The sequence below is a fragment of the Botrytis cinerea genome, chromosome 4 (genome assembly GCF_000143535.2).
Source record: "Botrytis cinerea B05.10 chromosome 4, complete sequence".
Lineage (NCBI taxonomy): Eukaryota > Fungi > Ascomycota > Leotiomycetes > Helotiales > Sclerotiniaceae > Botrytis > Botrytis cinerea.
Genome location: NC_037313.1, coordinates 2,255,525 through 2,273,753, shown reverse-complemented (window position 1 = coordinate 2,273,753; position 18,229 = coordinate 2,255,525). Strand labels below are relative to the sequence as shown.

Genomic DNA, 18,229 nt, shown 5'->3' with positions numbered 1-18,229 from the left:
TCAGGGCTCCTTCTCATAGAGATCTCGAATCTGAGAACTCCTCGATCTTTATATACCTACCCTCTCCATTCACCTCAAATCAAAGCTCTAACAATCAGCTATTAATCCAATCCTACACAAAATTACCACAAAATAGCCCTCTCCACTCCCTATACCCTACATCCTACACCCTACCCAATACATGAGACCTCAAAGGACATCCTTAATAATAAAGACAGGAAGATTCCAATTCATTAAAACCTCAACACGCAATGTCATTTATTCGCCCTTTAACTTTCCTGCATACATTAATACATCAGCTTTATTGATACCAGACATTCAAAAGATCCTCACAATTTCATACACCGGAAAGTTGGTGCAAGTTCACCACTCCCCAACATGCAACATAATACAAAAAACATATCACTTTACATCACACATCATTGCAAATAGAACAATTTTTTTCCCGGTTGAAGAGGGTATATTTTACTACTTTTATCACATCTACCATCCTCCACCAAATAACCACTCATTGTCGTCCTCCTTGACTATCATCAAGATAATAAAGTTGGTTTAACGTCACAAGAGTCCCAAAATCCTCATCCCCTTTTTTTCATTTCCCATCATATTTCATGTCATTCATGCGCCACGCCACCAAGATGTCCGGTTGATGGATCATCTGTTACCCACCGAGGGACTACCGCCCTATGCTGTTGAAAACTCCCAAGCAACGCTCACAATAACAAATCGCTTTTGTCTTAAATGCCCCAACCAAGAAACGCCGATGTTGAAGTCGTTCCCATTGGTTAAAGAACCGCAGACATTATAATCAAAAAAAAAAAAAAAAAAATTCTCATAACATCATCTTCAAATCACATCCCCTATTAAAATATGGATGGGAATTGAAATTTATGCCTTGGCATACTTTTGACGGTAAAACTTGGCAGCGTTGACCATGTTGGTCAAAGCAGCCTTAGTCTCAGCCCATTGACGAGTCTTAAGACCACAATCAGGATCGATCCAAAGTTGCTCTGGCTTGAGGAATTGCAACATCTCCTCAATTCTGTCCTTGATCTCTTGCTCGGATGGAACACGAGGAGAGTGAATGTCATAAACACCTGGACCAATGTGACGTGGGTAAGCCTCGTCAACAAAGACCTTGAGGAGCTTAGCGTCAGACTTGGAGTTCTCAATGGAGAGAACATCAGCATCAAGAGCAGCAATGGCGTGGAAGAAATCCTGGAACTCAGAGTAACAGAAGTGAGAGTGGATTTGAGTGGAATCTTGAACACCAGAGACGGAAAGTCTGAAAGACTTAACAGCCCAGTCAAGGTAAGCCTCACGCTCCTTTCCACGACGGAGAGGAAGACCCTCACGGAGAGCTGGCTCATCGACTTGAATGACGTAGACACCAGCAGCCTCGAGATCAACAACCTCATCACGGAGAGCCAAAGCAAGTTGCTCAGCTTGGACGGATTGATGAACATCATCACGAGGGAAAGACCATCTCAAACAGGTGATTGGACCAGTCAACATACCCTTCATTGGCTTCTTGGAGATGGAGACAGCGTATTTGGACTCCTTAACAGTCATTGGTGCTGGACGGGAGATGTCACCAACGATGATAGGAGGACGAACACAACGGGAACCATATGATTGAACCCATGCGTGGGTAGTGAAGGCATAACCATCGAGACGTTCACCGAAGTATTGAACCATGTCGTTACGTTCTGGCTCACCGTGAACGTAGACATCAAGGTCAAGTTCTTCTTGAACCTTGACAACATCTTGAATCTCCTTCTCAATGAATTTCTCGTATTCCTCAGCAGTGATTTCACCCTTGGTGAACTTGTTACGTTGGATACGGATCTCCTTGGTTTGTGGGAAAGAACCGATGGTGGTGGTTGGGAAGAGGGGAAGACCCAAAGCCTTTTGTTGTTGAGCAATACGTTCGGTGAATTCAGAGATTCTGTTGTAATCCTTCTCGACAATCTTGGATTGACGTTCCTTGACCTTGGGGTCGTTGGTTCTCTTGGAGGAAGCACGAGCTTGAATGGACTTGGCGTTGGCCTCGAGCTCAGCACTGACGGAAGCTGGTCCTTCAGTGACAGCCTTAGCGATGATGGCAACTTCAACAACCTTCTCGGAAGCGAAAGAGAACCAATCAGCAATTTCTGGGTCAAGCTTCTTCTCGCTTGCAAGAGTGTGTGGGGTGTGGAGGAGGGAGGAGGAAGTGGCAACAATGACACGGTCCTTTCCGAGCTTTTGGATGGCAGACTCAACAGTCTCAATAGCACGCTTGAGGTTGGTCTTCCAGATGTTACGTCCATCAACAACACCGGCGGACAAGATGGTCTTGGATCCCAAAGCGGAGATGACAGTCTCCAATTGCTCTGGGTTGCGGACCAAATCAACGTGAACAGCATAGATGTCAGTTGGGAGAGCATCAATGTTGTGAACGATATCACCGAAGTATGTGGCGAAGACAATCTTTGGGATCTCATCACCTAAGCTGGCGAGCTTCTCGTAGGTTGGCTTGAAAGCAGCCTTGGTCTTGGATGGAAGATCGAAGACAAGGGTTGGCTCATCAATTTGAACAGTCTCGGCACCAGCAGCCTTAAGTTGCTTAAGGAGCTCAATGTAAACTGGGAGAAGGTTGTCCAAAAGATCAATTGGGTCAACGGATTGTCCACGGTCTGGCTTTCCGAGGTGGAGGAAAGAAACTGGACCAACCAAGACTGGGCGGGTGGTGATACCAGCCTCCTTGGCCTCCTTGAATTCACGAACAGCCTTTGGGTCCGAAGTGAGCTTGAAAGATTGGTTGTCTTGAAGAGTTGGCTTGACGTAATGGTAGTTAGAGTCGAACCACTTTACCATCTCCAAGGATGGAACATCGACGCCATCACGTTGGTGACCACGTCCCATGGCAAAGTATTGATCGATTGGGTCGAGACCATGCTTGGTATATCTTTCTGGGGTAGCCTGCAGACAGAAGAGTTAGACCGACGTTACACATAAATCTGCAGATGCAATTGGAATGCTTACACCAAAGTCTTGGATGTGAGTGAGAACTTGATCGTAGAGAGCAAAGTCGTTGGATGGGATGATATCGACACCGGCATCCTTTTGGATCTTCCAGTGAGCAAGACGAAGTCTCTTTGCCTCAGCGAGGAGATCAGCTTGAGAGATCTTTTGACCCCAGTATGCCTCTGTTGACATCTGTTAGTACTCCATGTGGGGTAGCAGTGCGAGGTAACAAATCTTACCAGTAGCTTTCTTGAGATCTCTGAGAGCTCCCATGCGTGGGAAACCAAGAACGGATCTATCATTGACACGATTAATAGCTGTCGAGGACAATGGCAGATGGGCAGCACTTACGATTGAACCATATTTGCGGTATTGAAATGTGATGATGGAGTTCGAGAGACAAAGGGTGGGCGAAGTCGAAGTATTTAAACCGACCACTGAGCGGATGGCGTGCTAGAAGATGAAACTAGACAGCGAAGTCGGAGATTGATTGGTTGATTGGTCGAACTCTTTTTCTATCCGATTCTATGGAGAGAACAGAAGAGGGGAAAGTAAATTGAAGCAAATTGAAATGAACCCTCGTTTGGCGTGAGCTCTTGATGGTATTTGTAGTGAAAAGAAGAGAGGATGTGGAGCGGTGTGTAATAATAAGTGTATGAGAGAGGAAGAGAGATGGATGGGAGAAGCGGAGAGAAGGAAGCTTTTCTTATTATTGTCTTTCACAAACGCAACACCCACCGTGCGCCTCCCACCATTCACCACGCACCCTCTCTTTCCTTCGTCTTTTTTTTTACTACCTACCCTTGTCTGCGAGCAAGAGCAGCCCCGGCTAGGACTAGCGCTGCGAATGGCGCCAAAGTTGAGGTGCAAGATAAGAATGCCAGCACGTGATTTGCAGAGATTTCTGACACTCGGACGCCTGTGAGATCCGTGCGGGTGGGCTGGTGGGGTCGATGAGTTATCAGTCTTGCTAGCTGGAATGGTGCAATCAGCAACAAACTCCCAACGATGCTGGTGACTGGACGACGGCGTAGATGTGTAGTAGATATTTGAAGACGTTATTGGCAATGGCAATGCTTTTTTAGATTGCCACTGAAGATCATGGAGCGTGTCGACGATCAATTAGCAAATGGGCTTGCTTGCGTTCCATTCACTCTTTCATTCATTCGTTCATTCATTCACTCACTCAATCCCACCACCACCGTGAACTAGGTAACCTAACCGACTTGATCCCTTTCATCTTAAGACGCAAAGCAAGAAAGAACAATGTCATCCAGCGGTATTGTTCTCCAATATCAACCCTTCGTTCAGATCCATCCCCTCTCAGCCTCTCTTTCCCTCTCGTCAGGATCTCCATGGATAGCGATAACGGTACACCAAACTGCAAAGACACGTAGACGCCGGTATACACAGTTTCTTCCATCCCTCAATCTCAATGGATGAATGCATGTAGCATATCTCAAGTGTGTGTGTGTGTATATATGTATGTATGTCTGAGTATGTGTATGTGTATGTATGTATGTATGTATGTATGTATGTATGTATACCTATGTATGTACGTACAGCAGTAACACCGGATACCAAGCACCTACTCACCTACATGATGTGGTGTCTGGATCATGAACCAAACCACGCCAATCCTTTATCAATACCTGCTCGTACAAACCATATCCAAACAGCACAAGCAAACCCATCCATCCCACCCAGTACGACCCCTCCAGATACCTGCCTCCCACTTCATTCTATTTACGCACATACGCACAACCCATACCATACCATACCTAAACCTCAAATTCCATCCCTCCATCCCTCCATCCCTCCAATTCATTCCCCCCTCCGCCCCCCCTCTCCATCCCTCCCTGCATCATCCCTCAACACCCACCCACCAACCACCCCTCCCTCCAATTCGCCCCCAACCTTCCCCTCCCCACCTAAAAAAAAACCTCAAACCCCACTCTCCAAAAACACCAAAATCATAAGAAAAACGCTTCGGCCCCCTAGCCCCGTCGGTCCCTGGAAATCGGCCTCCGAATACGCACTGCAACCTTACGTGCACACCAGGAACATCAATCCTTCGGACTCATCCATTCCTCTTTTTTTCCCCCTCCGTGTTCTCTTTCTACCGTTTCTTCTGCTACTTACTACCTTTTCCCATTCAAGGTTTATCCTATCTATTACTCCATGTTCATTTGTTTTTTCAGAACACGAACACGAACATAGATTAAATGATTGGTTGATTGATGGTCACCATAACACCCAAATTCATCACCAAAAAGCATACAAAACACGAAACACCACATGTTGGTCATAATCTTCATTAACATTTCTCTCTCCCGGCCATATCTTATCTTGCCTTGGATATTTCCGCCTGGTATTGGTATCTAACTAATGTCCGTTCATCCATCCATCCCTCTCCAACCCATTCCCACCATCCTCATGTAATCATATCCATGAATCCTCATCTAAAAAATCTTCCCCATTCATTCCACCGGCCAAAATACCAATTCCAACGTATGACTTGATCAGAACCACGACAAACTCGAGCGCGAGCTCATCCCTATACCAATTGCTTTTGGGTGCCATACAAACAACCCCTATCAATAATCTTAATGCACCACCTAGAGTTCCCATACCAAAATGCATGATTTGCTTTTCATATTCCACAACTCCATCCACCCCGTCTTTCCCAACCATACCAGGCCAGGCATACCCTAATGACCCTCACTGCTCACCCATTCCTTTGGGCTTGCTGTGTAAAAACAATACAAGATAGAATCAAAAAGAAAAGAAAAGAAAAGAAAAAGAGCTAGAAAAAAGATATGATGTACAATTCCCATTCGACCAGTATACAATTATAAGTATAAAAAGAGCTTTTTTATCCTTCCCTGGGCCGAGTCTTGATACCCAAATGTGATGGTATTCAAGTATGTAAAAAGTGTGATGTGAAACAATTCGAAAGTGACGGCCATAGCTTCCATGAGCTACCTGTCAAGAACGCCGTGTATAACTCCTAGGGGTAAAAAGATCATTCGCTAAAACGCTATTCAAAGTGCGGGGGTATCAAATCAACTGAATATCATGATGATGTGTGTATAATGTGTTCCGGATCCGGAGTAAGTGCGAATGATGAAGGTCGAGAATAATGTCAAAGAATGTTTAAATAGGTGTTTGCGTTTTATCCTTTGAATGAGTCCATGAAAAAAGATCAAACTTGTCCTTTCCATGCAAAGAGCCGAAAGAAACTGCTGAATCCACAGGACTGGGCTTTGTAGCTGAGACATCGCGTGGCTCCAAAAGTAAAGACTTTCGGTAATATTGCTGAACGTTCTCATTATCCGAGGCAGATTTGACGTGGACAATTTGAGCTTGGAGCCAATCTTGAAGTTCCGGAAATTCTGCCAGGCGATAAGGAATCTGGAAACGTTGTAGCTCGCCAATGATCTTAGCCGTGCGAGTATGTTTATCAAAGTTAATGACAGATGTGCCATCAACCAATTGCTTTGTAGATGGGTTGCCAGCATCAACAAATGTCAAATCTGTGAGGTAGGTACCAACGAATGGAAGGCATGGAGGAACGTGGTCATGGAGTCTACGTCGAAGGCAGGCGTGATTCTTCTCTGGGTCTACAATTGCTTGTAAGCCCTTGAGCGTTTCCTTTCGCTTTTGAGAGACCAAGTCCCAAGTTTTCTTCAATCTACCAATGGTAGATGAATTAAGCGAGCAAATAATCGCCATCAATGAATCATAATTGTTGAGCTTGAGGCATTCATGCGCAATTTTGATCCAGTGCTTGATGATAATGGCTCTCTTCTTCACGTCGTCGTGTTGCAAGATTGTGTCAGCGACAAGATTAGAAAGGTCTGTTGACAATGTCGACATAGCTCTAACATTTACCGCGCATGAACCACCCTTTCTGGCCTTAGTAAATGCGGCTCCAAGAAGTTCATCTGGCGTAATGGAGGAAAAGATATTCATCTCCTTGATGGTCAACTGACGGGCCAATTCGAGTGGATCAAACTCAAGAATAGAGGGATTGCTACCACCCATTTTCCAATTTCTTAAGACTGCGGCTTGACTTTTGGTTACAATGACAGGAGGGACCGGTACATCGGCTGGCACATATTGACCGAGAGATGTGCTAGTCTTTCCAATTGAGGAAACGAGCCTTGGCACCAAAGGTCCATCCATAGAAGAAACCCTCTGAGCCAGCTCTGAAAGTCGTTTGCCAGCTGCAGGAAGAGCAGCCTTAAGTTTATCATTCGCAAAGCTTTCGATAATAGAGAGTGCGGCATAATCAGAGACCTTTCTCCAATGAGACTCCAGCCAGCCCTTGAAAACATTGTAAACTCTTAATCTTACCGGCCCTGCGATGTGAGGGCTTTCAACAACATATTCAAAGCGATCGACCAGAGCTGTGGCAAGCTCAACGGGAGACGCGAATAGTCTGAAAGTAAGATAAAAAGTCGAAACAAACATTGAATCGGGAGTTGAATCGTGTGTGGTAAGTCGTTCCACCAATGCCGCTAGTGAACCTCCAGTAATTTGACCCTCTTTATTGTGTAGTAACTCGTGTGCGAAAGTCTTCTCGAGCATTCTCGATTCGAGATCATATGGATCATCGGCAAATGTTGATTGGCTTTCAGTCATGCTGATACTTGACAGAGATGGCTGACTTCTTGGGTGGTAGGATGTTAGATCTGGAGTGGTCGCCCTGGTAGAAGTCTGCGAGACCATGCTTATCTCCGAATCGCGTGTATAACTGCTACTAGCTCCTGTGCTAGAAACTGCGATACTGCCCGATCTATATGATTGAAATTCTCCATCGCTTGTCGAGTTACGATCGGAAGGACTATAATCTTCTTGGCTCATCAAAGGAGCACCCATTTTTGGCAGTGGGGGTAGAATGGAATTTTTTGAGAGTCGATTCGACATTCGGTTGGCTTCTACCGCTGGCGGAGAGTCAAGGGGTATCTCTGGTAATGGTTTCTCGTAAACATCTGGAATGACTAGAGGTGGTGGAGGTGGACGCGATGAAGGCTGTTCTGCTACGGCAACATTAACGTTCGGGCTTCGTGCCGTTTGTTCGGCTGTGACACCTATCGAGGCCACATTGATTCCAAGACCTTCGACTGGTTCGAATTCGAAGTCGCCAATTCGCTCAATTACAAACTTGGTCTTTGCTACCACTTCTCCAGCAGCTTTAACGCATCCTGTGGCCGCCATTAGTAACCCCCCATTTTGTTGAGCCATTACAACATCGTCTTCATCAACAGCGGATGAGCTGATTATGTCCCGAGCTGCTAACGCCAATTTACTGATTTTGTCATACATTGCGTTCCGAGCATTGTTCAACGAGTCGGCGCTTTGGCTGTCGTGAGCACATACTGCTTCAACTACGATTAATAACCCTTGACCAGCAGTCACTGACTGCCTCACCGACGACAGCAAATCTTGAGAAGACTGGCTTTGTAGATGAAGCCTTCCGATGAATGATCCCAAATATGAGAGAAATGTATCATGACTGGAGTTTAATCTCTCAGAAACAAGATTTTGACGTTGCTCAGCGGGTATAGAGGCTATAAGTGAAACACGGTGAGATACGGAAGCCCTTTTAGCCTGGATCGAAGAAACGGATAATGGACGCGATGTTACAGCTGGGTACGCAGTCGACATCCGTTTGTATGACTGTCGTTTGTTCTGCTCTTCCGATTGCAGGGAACTGGAAGCGCCGCTCGTCGAACTTCGGATAGAGCTTCTGTGAGATTCCGTGTCGTCTGCAGGGTCTGCATGCGGTGTCCCGCTAAATGACGTCGAGTCCGCTGGTGGAGTAGGTGGTACATATGTTTCCTCAGTAACGGTTGTCATGACTCTATGGACGGCCTGTCGTAATTTCGCATCTTCCTCCAAATTGTCCAAGAACTTTATACCTCTCACAACAATTTTGAACGCTTTCAAAATCATCTCATCGATGACATCGTTCACAGTTTCCGCCTCTATCCCCACTGAGGAACAGGTAGCAAAATCCTGCAATTGTTTAGCGGTTTTGACCAGGGCCGATAGATCGGACAAAAGGGCCTTTCTATTCTTTCGAAGGTTATCGTTGCTCTGTACAATCGGTGATTCACGAGTGAGGCAATTCGATTTTTCCTTTTTCCACATTAGCAAGCATGATTCAGAAAAGTTAAAAGAATCTTACCAGCAAATATCTGACTCCGGCAATAATGCCTCGCATGAATTGTTGGTTGCCAAATATCTCACTATCACTAGTTAAACCACTCCGTAAGAGATCCCAAAAATTTAGCAATGCCTTTAGTAAATTCCGCATGGAATCTGGATCGTAAGCTTCGCAATAGTTGGTGGGCAACCAACCACGCGCGCCAGAAACAAGTAGTGTCCCATCTGCCCAACCATTGGTGTGTATTGAATGCACTAAAACCACATCCCCTTCGTTTAGTGGAAGCGTGACCGTAGAATCCGAAACGGCATATTCGGGGTTGAAAGGGTAAAATGCCCTTAGGAAGCTGTGAAATACCGGCGGAGGAGGCTCCATTTGATTCAGATTTTCTTGAGAACCATTGGGGGTGGCGGGGGGCGTAATTTGTGATTGACTTCCTGTTGAAGCTGTCTGTATACTACTTCTGGATGAAGTATTTCTTTTGTGTTTTGAGGATGATGCGTTGCTGTTTCCGCGCGGTCGACCCTTATGTATTGTGAGAGGTGCTACCTGTGCACTCGTTCGCTTGGAATGCTCAGACTCCTGCGAGTTCACCATGATGATCCGCCTATCAAAGATATCATGGGTGTTCTCCTATCAATACCCCAGTTGAATGGCTTGGGGTAGATTTGCAAATCGCAATGATATCGAATGCCCCAAGACGACGTCCAGACTTTTAGTCCTAGGATGCGATATGACCCAACGAGATAATAATCTGGAGGGGTTGCAATGCGATTGTAATGCTTTTTGTTTTGATGTTGTTTTTCTCAATGCCTCCTTTGCAGAATCGACCTCTATACTCGTCGGACGGTAAACACAATCTGATAATGATAGTGGAGATTAGCAAGAACCCTTTGGATAAGGATTGAGTGTTGTTTTGGTTATGGAGAGGAATGAGGAATGAGGAGTGGGGGATGTGTGGAATGTCATGCCATTGATTGAAGCTTGACTGGGATAGAGAGGTGCATACCAAAATTGGCTGAACCTTGGTCTCGGGAGAGACTTACCAATGAACGAGTCAAAAAGACGATTCTCGTAAGAGACTAGCAATACTCGAAAGAAAAAAAAAAGTAAAAGGCCGACGTCTTTCCTTGTGATGTTTCGTATTTAAGGAAGAAGAGTCGTGTATGTTTGATCTCCAGCTTCAAGAATGCAGACGTCGTTGTGGTGCGAGGTGTCGACTAGAAAAGCTTAGTTGACAAGACCGCAGGACCCTGAATCGCAATAAAGTTTATGCCACGGGGAAAAAGTTTATTGAAGTCGGGGCTGTATTTGAATTTCAACCCAGCTGACAGCAAAGCAGTTAGTGTATCCAGGCCAGAGATTTAAGAACCCTTGATGTGCGCCGTCGATTTGTCAATCCCACTGGGGGGTCTCGGATGCACTTGTGTGGCTATGATTTTTGTGATGCTCCAAACGCGAGAAATCAATGCGTTGAAACCTGAATTGTCAAAAAAAGGAAATCGAGGAATCGGATCGAGACCGGCCAGGCAATACAACACAATAAACCCCACTCTCGTTGCTCAGTCGTAAGTAAGTTTTGCCTGTAGCTCTGGCACCGCAAGAGTATAGGTGTCGAGGAAGGAAGGAAGGATATAGATGTGCAAGTATGTGAGTAGTGTGTGTGTTCGGGTGTGAATGTGGATGTGGGTGTGGGTGTGGGTGTATGTGACTATGCAGAAGATGCAGGAAATCCCAATGGATCGATTCGAGAGGTGCGAGTAATAAGAACCCAAGGTCAGGTACTTGCTGATGTACTTATGAAGGTACTTGTATTGATTAAAACAAGGTCCCTTCAAGGTTGTTACGGTGGGCGAGTGGATGGTGTCTTTTGGTGGTGGTGGGTGTTGGGTATTGGGTGTATGTCCTTGGGGGTGCGAGGGATCCGGTATGGGATAGCACCCTATGTATGTATGGACCGGTATGGTTGATGGTTGATGCACAGATATCATGCAAGGGTTCCAGGAATTGGCTCGGTCGATCGATTTTTCTTCGAATGCGCAACCCTCCCTTCTGCTCTTTTGTGTGCAAGATTTAATAATAATGATTAATAAGTGAAGTGAAGTGAAGTGAAGTGAAGTGACGTGAATTGACTCGAGGGGTGAAGTTTGTGGGGAGAGTCTGGCTGTTTGGAATCTTTCGCACTTGATGGGGAGAGATGCAATCGCATTCATTCGCGGATTGTTTTGTGTGAAGATGTAATCGGACGTTGGTGTGTGTGTGCGAGAGAGAGGTATTCTTAGTAGACGTGGCTGGCGTCGGAAATGTCGATGTCGCTGCCGATGTCAATGTCAATGTCAAGGTCAAGGTCAAGGTCAAGGTCGATGTAGCTGGCGTTCTAGTAGAAGTTGTAGACGCTCGTAGTCAATGCGAATGTCGCTCTCCAGAGAACCAACGGGTGGAAAGAATTCGCCCTCGTCCCTTTCCGCCCACTCCCTCTCTATCGCTCAATCGCAATCGCAATCGCAATCACACTCTCACTCTCACTGTCACTCTCACTGTCACTCGCGTTTTCTATTACTCAAGGACCACTATCTTCCTTTTGGCGGAGTTCCCAGGTTTGTCCTTCTTCTCTTCCCTTGCAGCAAAATGGGTCCCCCAGATTTGGGAAATTGTGCACCGTGCAAACAAGAAAATCGACCTAGGTAGTTGCAAATGTGGAATTCTGGATTCTGGTGCGTGTCGTTGTGGATGTCACTTTGGAGATTTTCATTCAATGATTCCTTTTGACGTTTGGTGTTGACAGTCTACACGGATGATGGTGGATGTGATATAATAATGCAATCGCAGGACTTTCCACGCTCTTCACCTCTTTGCACTGATTGTACTCTCCTTTCCCTCTTCTCTGCTACGGGGTCGTCTTTTACTCTAGTGATTGTATTGTTATTGTGCAAAAACCTTGACTAGGATTTGTAATTGATTTTCCGGCGATTTTCTGGTAACGGTAACGGTGACGGTCCAAGGAGACGGTTGTAATGCCGTAGGACTCGTATGTGAGATCTTATTCACAAAACAGCTTTCCCCTATCAAGTCACATCAAGAGCACGTTGTTATCTCCTTCCCCTCCAATGACATGGCCTTTTCCATCCACAGCGCAAACCGTAAGGATGCGAAGAGTAAGGTTTAATGAAGCAGTCCTACAGAGTAAGGACGTACACCGTAGCCACACCAACAAGGATTCTAGCTTTTATTGCTGTTCCTTCGACGACCGACTAATTTTTATTTTCCCATGTTCCCTAGCTGCACCTGCTCAAACCTTGTCGCTGCTCTTTGCTTCTTTTCCTCTCGAGAGACGCACGCTCGGCACGTTAATTGTTAATTCAATTCGATAACCTACGAAGGATGCAAGGGCTACTCGTGAGATTTAGTGGAGCAAGAGAACGCCGAAAGAGGGAGTGACGAAACGGCCGCACACGCCAATTAAAGAGCTGTGCCTGGGCTGCGCGTTGCTTGATTGATGGTGGTGTAGGATTCTCGGGTGTGCAAAGAGCCAATGAAGGGGTCACGGATTGCTGAGCTAGAGAATGAGTGTGATGTGATGGCGATGGCGATGGCGATGGCGATGAATAAAGGCAAGAAGGAGCATGGAAAGGCACTTTACACCAACCGAATTGGATACTGGGAAGATTCACATAGATTCAATATCAATGGCATTTTGTCGCGAGGTCGAGTTCTGCTGTTTCGTAAAAGGTGTGACAGGGAAGAGTTCGCTGCAGTTTGAGAAAGTCACGCAGGTGGGAGGGGTCCATCAGTCCAGCTGTGGCATTATTGAGGGCATCCAAGAGGCCAGCCATTGCGATAGGTTGGCGCAGCAGAAGCATCTGGCCATGAACAACCAATTCTCACGTTCGCACTCTTCTGCAAGGCATGAATGATATTGATGTCTGTTCCCCTCCGTGTGATGCGAAGAAAGACGTCGATTCTTCAGCTCTGTACTGCATTTCATGCCTGTTCAAGGAACGGTCAAGGAGCATATACAAGACAAGGTATTTTATAGGTCCAATTGTGTGATATTGAAATCATATGTGCTTCACGTCTATTCTTCCTTTTCAGGCCAATGCTAAAGGGATAATCGAAGGAATTTCATTCACAGGGGCTCTTGATTGGCAGCAATAATTTAAATTCTCTCCCCCCCCCATTTCTGTCCTATTTGGGGTAATATTCGGGGGTCTAACGGCTCCCCTTGAAAGGACACCCCGAGGTGACGGCGTACTGTCCTCAATCGAGCCTTAGAACCTGCGCGCCTTTCTGATATCTATCATGCCCTTGAAGTCCATAAGGCGCAGCGCAGTATCAGTTCCTGACAATTACCGAACGTATGAAAATAGCAATGGTTGCTCGTCTAGACTGAGACAACTTTTGAGAAATGGGGACGATATTTCCTGATTCCTGGAAACGAGAGAGAATGAAGTTGCGCAGCTTCGCATGTTGTGTATTGTCAGGTACCAGAAAACACCTTTCCCCCTTCTTCTTTCAAACTCCCATCCTCAGCTACAAACGGTGCTCAACCATGGACTAGACCTCACACAGACCCTACATACCTGGTATGTATTTATATATATACACACATTGATGTCGTAGCAGGTGAATTAAACAACACCCTTGGCTGGTGCCATTCACGGCTCACCTGTCTGTGTGTCCTTGACAGCCTCACGATAATCTAGAGGTCGGAAGTGTATCTGCCCAAGAGGCCATTTTTCCGTCCCTCCAACAAATCAAGCCACAAGTTACGGTTACAGCAGCAGTTAGCATTCAATATATCGATCGACGTGGGGTATTTCCATCAGAACTCTTCTTTTACCTCGATCCGATTGAATACAATCTACATGCAGTGCAGTCATGGTGTGTGGTTGCCGCCATTCTTTTTCCCTGGACTTTGATTGCTATCATGAGGTTTTGTGCTCCGTCCCCACCGTCTATTCCTTTCATTTTACGGATTGGATTCTATTTATGATAAAAGTGCGCGGCCATATCCATTGCTGTGAAATTATTGACGTCCTCGATATACGAGCGATCAATCAATCAATCGACAAAAGAAACATCCAACAAACGTGCCAACGTTCACGCAACTCTCGCCCATAGCCGAAAATTGGGGGATTCCTTTGCCACCGGCTAGATCTGTCTCTTTTCGTATTCTCTTCCCTTCGCTTCTCTTTCAAGTAGCTAGGCGGGGAGTCGGGGACCCTTTTCGTCAGTTCGAGCTTGGGGCTTCTTCAAGGTTCATGAGACATTTCTAGGATTTTCCAGGATTTCCGTATCCTAGCCATCGCCGTTCCATGCAGCCTCACTGCAGCCAATTTTGGACCTGCGCACGTTCCCCAGGATTATTTCGGGGTTCGGTCCTATATGAGGAACAACATCCACCTTTCAAAGTGCCAACCTTTTCTTGATCCAGTAACGACACGGCTCGGATCAGAAAGTACCAATCCAAATTGGAAAATGGTTGGTTCACTGTTCGGGATTGCTACCTTATGGTTGCAATCCGTCAAACCACGTCCTTCCGACTGGCTTGGGTTACTATCAGATATCTTCAACACAACGTTCGCAGATTCTGAGACTGTGCCGATGCTGATAATTGTCCGGACCGTCGCACAACCTTATGATCTGGAGTCTGTACGTCTTGCTGTGCCTGTGCCTGTGTCTTTGTCTTTGTCTCACATTACCCTGGTTCGAGCGTGAAGGAGCTCAAGGCGATCGAGTGCGAATCAAACACGTGCGATTCCACTCTTCCCTTGATCGGTTTCCGCACGCGTTGTTCATACAATCGTTAATTTATCATGTTGACGAGCTCCCCAATAGCTTCCTTTCTGACAGCGGGTAAGATGTTAGCATGGAGGACCAAGCCCAGCTCCGGTCACGACTTGACCGGTTCGGAAAACCAAAATCATCACGCCTTGATATGCTGGACTGCCTTCTGAATAGAGCACATCACTTGCTCACTTATTCATGCTGAGCAAAATTATGAGATCAATGTGGATAGGATCTCCATGATCATCTACGACTTTATTTCTATTCAATGGGCATTATGGAGACTTGAATTATGCGCTTAGACAAATTCCCATGTAGGCCTACACCGGCATTCTCACGGTAGTCGCCGTTACGTCCGACTGGAAATGTTTTGCGTGTAGAATGGGTCAGAAACATGACGATCTGTCCACAGAAATGATGATGTGATGTGATGCGAAGCAAGCCAGAGCCAAGAAAAACGGGCAACCTCACTGTTGACCAAAAATTATCATAAGCAGGGGGAATCCAAGCGCCGGGGCTCCAAATTCATTAAGATTTGCACCCGTTATGTTATGTATGGACGTGTGTATGTGATGAGACGTTGTATCGTTACTATCTAATAATGCTCATCGCGATGAAAACATTCACATCCACTCATTCTTCAATTTTTATCGCATTATCATCACAGCGGCCCGCAATACGTGATCATGCCGTCCAAAACCAATGAAACCCCACGCGAACAGGTATCTGATCAACCGTAATCGTCGAGCAGCATTATCACCTTGCATATCTTAACCTGCCATCTACAGTGCACAACATGAGCCTGCCCACCAGCATCAGGCCGTGAAGAGTCAAAAAGCATGTGACTGGAATGGTTCCAGTGTTGACAACACGGCCAAGCTTCTTGAAAAGGAGAAAGTAGCCAAAAGAACATTCCCAGGTCCGAGAAGCAGTCATCATCATCATCATCATCATCATCATCATCATCATCATGCTATGGTATGTTCCGAATCCTTTCGGAGGAAAACAGTTATATTGAGATGGACATGGGACGGAGATTTGGGGGTTCCCCTCCTACTTTATCTGTAACAGAAGCGCCACCAACATACATACATACATACATACATACATACATACACGCATAGACAGATACGAATTAACATACCTTTCGAGACTTTTCTCCCGCTTCTACACTGTACCGTGAGAACGAATGGAACGATTTCCAGAACCTGGGATGCGAGCAGCTCGGCGTGAACTACTCCTGGCCCTCAGGAGACGCTGGAAATGAAAAGCCACCAACACGCATCCAACCTCACATCTGAACATCATGACTTTCTAGAAAACAAACTCGAGTATTCTCAGCATTCTAGAATTTAGGATGCATTGATCGAAGGACTAAAATATGATACGAGATTCTAGACGTTCCAGACTTGTAAATAGACCTACCTATACTTTTTCCGTGCCCGTAAGAATTAATCACTGGTGCATATTAAGGGTAACTTGTACTGTAGGTCCGGAGTACAGCATATCTACCTACCTACCTACATACATACATACATACATGCATACATACATACATGCATACATACATACATACTCTCAAACATACTCTATAACCCAAACCAGCACATAGATACCCCCCTAGATACTAGAAGTTCACCCCCACGCCACCTACTTACAAGCCCTACCAAACATCATCCCACCACTAAGAAATCAACCAAATCTGTAGGCGACCGGATTCGGCAAAGTATGCACACTCCCGCGCTCTGTTGGCAAAGTTTACCTTAATGCTTATTATGCTTAATCTTATGATGATGATGATGATGATGTCGAATGGTTTTCCTTTTTGTTTCGTCGTGATTGTCTTAAGATTTGGGGTGGGGAGCATGCGGGGGTTTCTTAGAGCGTGAAAGCTTCGTGCGTGAGCAGTGCCAGCATGTATCTATCGTACGTATGTGTCTATTTGGATGAATATACATGCACACCAGCAGCGGATCTAATGTAGGTACCGTATGTGTGTATTTGCCTCGCTTGCCTTGCGTGCCTCGTCTGTCCGGTCGTTTTGGAGCTGGAGCATAAAGGAGTGCGAAACATACCACGCCAAGAATACGGGACTGAACCACTTGTGATTTGAGAATCGGGTTCAGAGAACTGCTGGAATCTGGATGGAATGTTCAAGGACTGGATATTTTGTTCCATCCCCCTTTTCTTCTCTTTTTTTTTTTTTTTCTGGCCGGAACAGAGACATCGGATTCGAAATGGGTGAATCAACGGGAAATTCCCCTTCTATCAATCTCAGGAGTAGACATGCGACGGTACTACTGCATGTATAATGGGGACTCTACCGAATTTATGGTTCCTCACACGACGCTCTTGTGATGAGATTGCCTTTGCAAGGAGTATCAGAAATAGCACACAGTTTGTAACATCATCTTGGGACCTGATGGAGCTTCTTCGCAGATGCCATGCCACAAGCCCGTTTTACCTCGGATTGTCCCAGAGCTTTTAAAATCAGGTCACTTCGACGGAGTATAATTTCTAATGCAAGTATTCTGAAAATGCTCCGCCTCAAAAGGTCTCACCCAGTACTTTGGCTCTGGAAATTGCCCAGTTCCAAAACAAATGAATGAACGCCCAGTCGGCCCATCGGCCTACCCCGAAAAGCAAACACCGTTTTTCGAACAAAGCAAGAAAAGACTGGAGACCGAATGATAGAAGAGCAAGTCGAGAAAGAAAGTTCTGTTGCTCGATTTTTCCTGGGAAGTTTGTTGGGTCACTCATCACTGATACGAGATGGAAAAGCGGAATCTTTCAACCGCGAGATATTATGGGGATGTCTGGAACAACGCCGGGCTGGGTGAGAGTGCTTTTATGGGGTATTTGTTTGCCTCTATTGATTGGATCGCCAGGGGCTCCGGAGGATGTCTGAAATTTGTACATACATCATCGAATACGAATGTTCTGGGACAAAAAAAAAAGAAAGAAAAAAAACTCTATAGCCCGCCCGCTTTCTCGATCGCATTCGAAAGCGAAGGTGCGAAGGTTATGGCTTTTCGAAAAACTCAAGCGCAGAAGTCTGTCACGTTAACATTTCCATATCTCAAATCAAATGCTCCGCGTTCCAAGGGTCTGGGTTAGACTGATAGCGTGTATTTAGTGCTTTGCACCACCACTAAAGAGATAGGCGGACCCCTAAGCTAAGGCCCCAAGGGATGGGTTTTTCTAGAGGCATCACTATAGCCCGCCCGTATTTAGTCTTTCAAGCCTCAGATACCCATTGAG

The 18,229-nt window shown here is 45.8% G+C and overlaps 2 protein-coding genes across 2 annotated transcripts; both read right to left on the bottom strand.

The window, feature by feature from the left end:
- Nucleotides 1-443: 443 nt before the first annotated feature.
- On the bottom strand, nucleotides 444-3,833 carry Bcmet6. Its single transcript, XM_001549271.2, has 4 exons — nucleotides 3,358-3,833; nucleotides 3,246-3,301; nucleotides 3,025-3,188; nucleotides 444-2,961 (listed from the first exon to the last, which is right to left on the bottom strand). The coding sequence occupies exons 1-4, from the start codon at nucleotides 3,366-3,368 to the stop codon at nucleotides 889-891; spliced, it is 2,304 nt and encodes a 767-aa protein (XP_001549321.1). The 5' UTR covers nucleotides 3,369-3,833; the 3' UTR covers nucleotides 444-888.
- Nucleotides 3,834-5,308: 1,475 nt separating this feature from the next.
- On the bottom strand, nucleotides 5,309-9,903 carry BCIN_04g06560 (hypothetical protein). Its single transcript, XM_001557795.2, has 2 exons — nucleotides 9,203-9,903; nucleotides 5,309-9,153 (listed from the first exon to the last, which is right to left on the bottom strand). Exons 1-2 carry the CDS (start codon nucleotides 9,776-9,778, stop codon nucleotides 6,163-6,165), a joined length of 3,567 nt encoding a protein of 1,188 aa, XP_001557845.2. The 5' UTR covers nucleotides 9,779-9,903; the 3' UTR covers nucleotides 5,309-6,162.
- Nucleotides 9,904-18,229: the final 8,326 nt, after the last annotated feature.

What these genes read in the sequence shown, in the direction of transcription:
- BCIN_04g06560 (XM_001557795.2), bottom strand. Translation starts at nt 9,778, where the DNA reads ATGGTGAACTCGCAGGAGTCTGAGCATTCCAAGCGAACGAGTGCACAG. An exon ending in CCGGAGTCAGATATTTGCTG is followed by an intron (nt 9,154 to 9,202) that starts GTAAGATTCTTT and finishes ATGTGGAAAAAG; the next exon opens with GAAAAATCGAATTGCCTCAC.
- Bcmet6 (XM_001549271.2), bottom strand. An exon ending in AGATCTCAAGAAAGCTACTG is followed by an intron (nt 3,189 to 3,245) that starts GTAAGATTTGTT and finishes AGATGTCAACAG; the next exon opens with AGGCATACTGGGGTCAAAAG. An exon ending in CTCACATCCAAGACTTTGGT is followed by an intron (nt 2,962 to 3,024) that starts GTAAGCATTCCA and finishes TTCTGTCTGCAG; the next exon opens with GCTACCCCAGAAAGATATAC.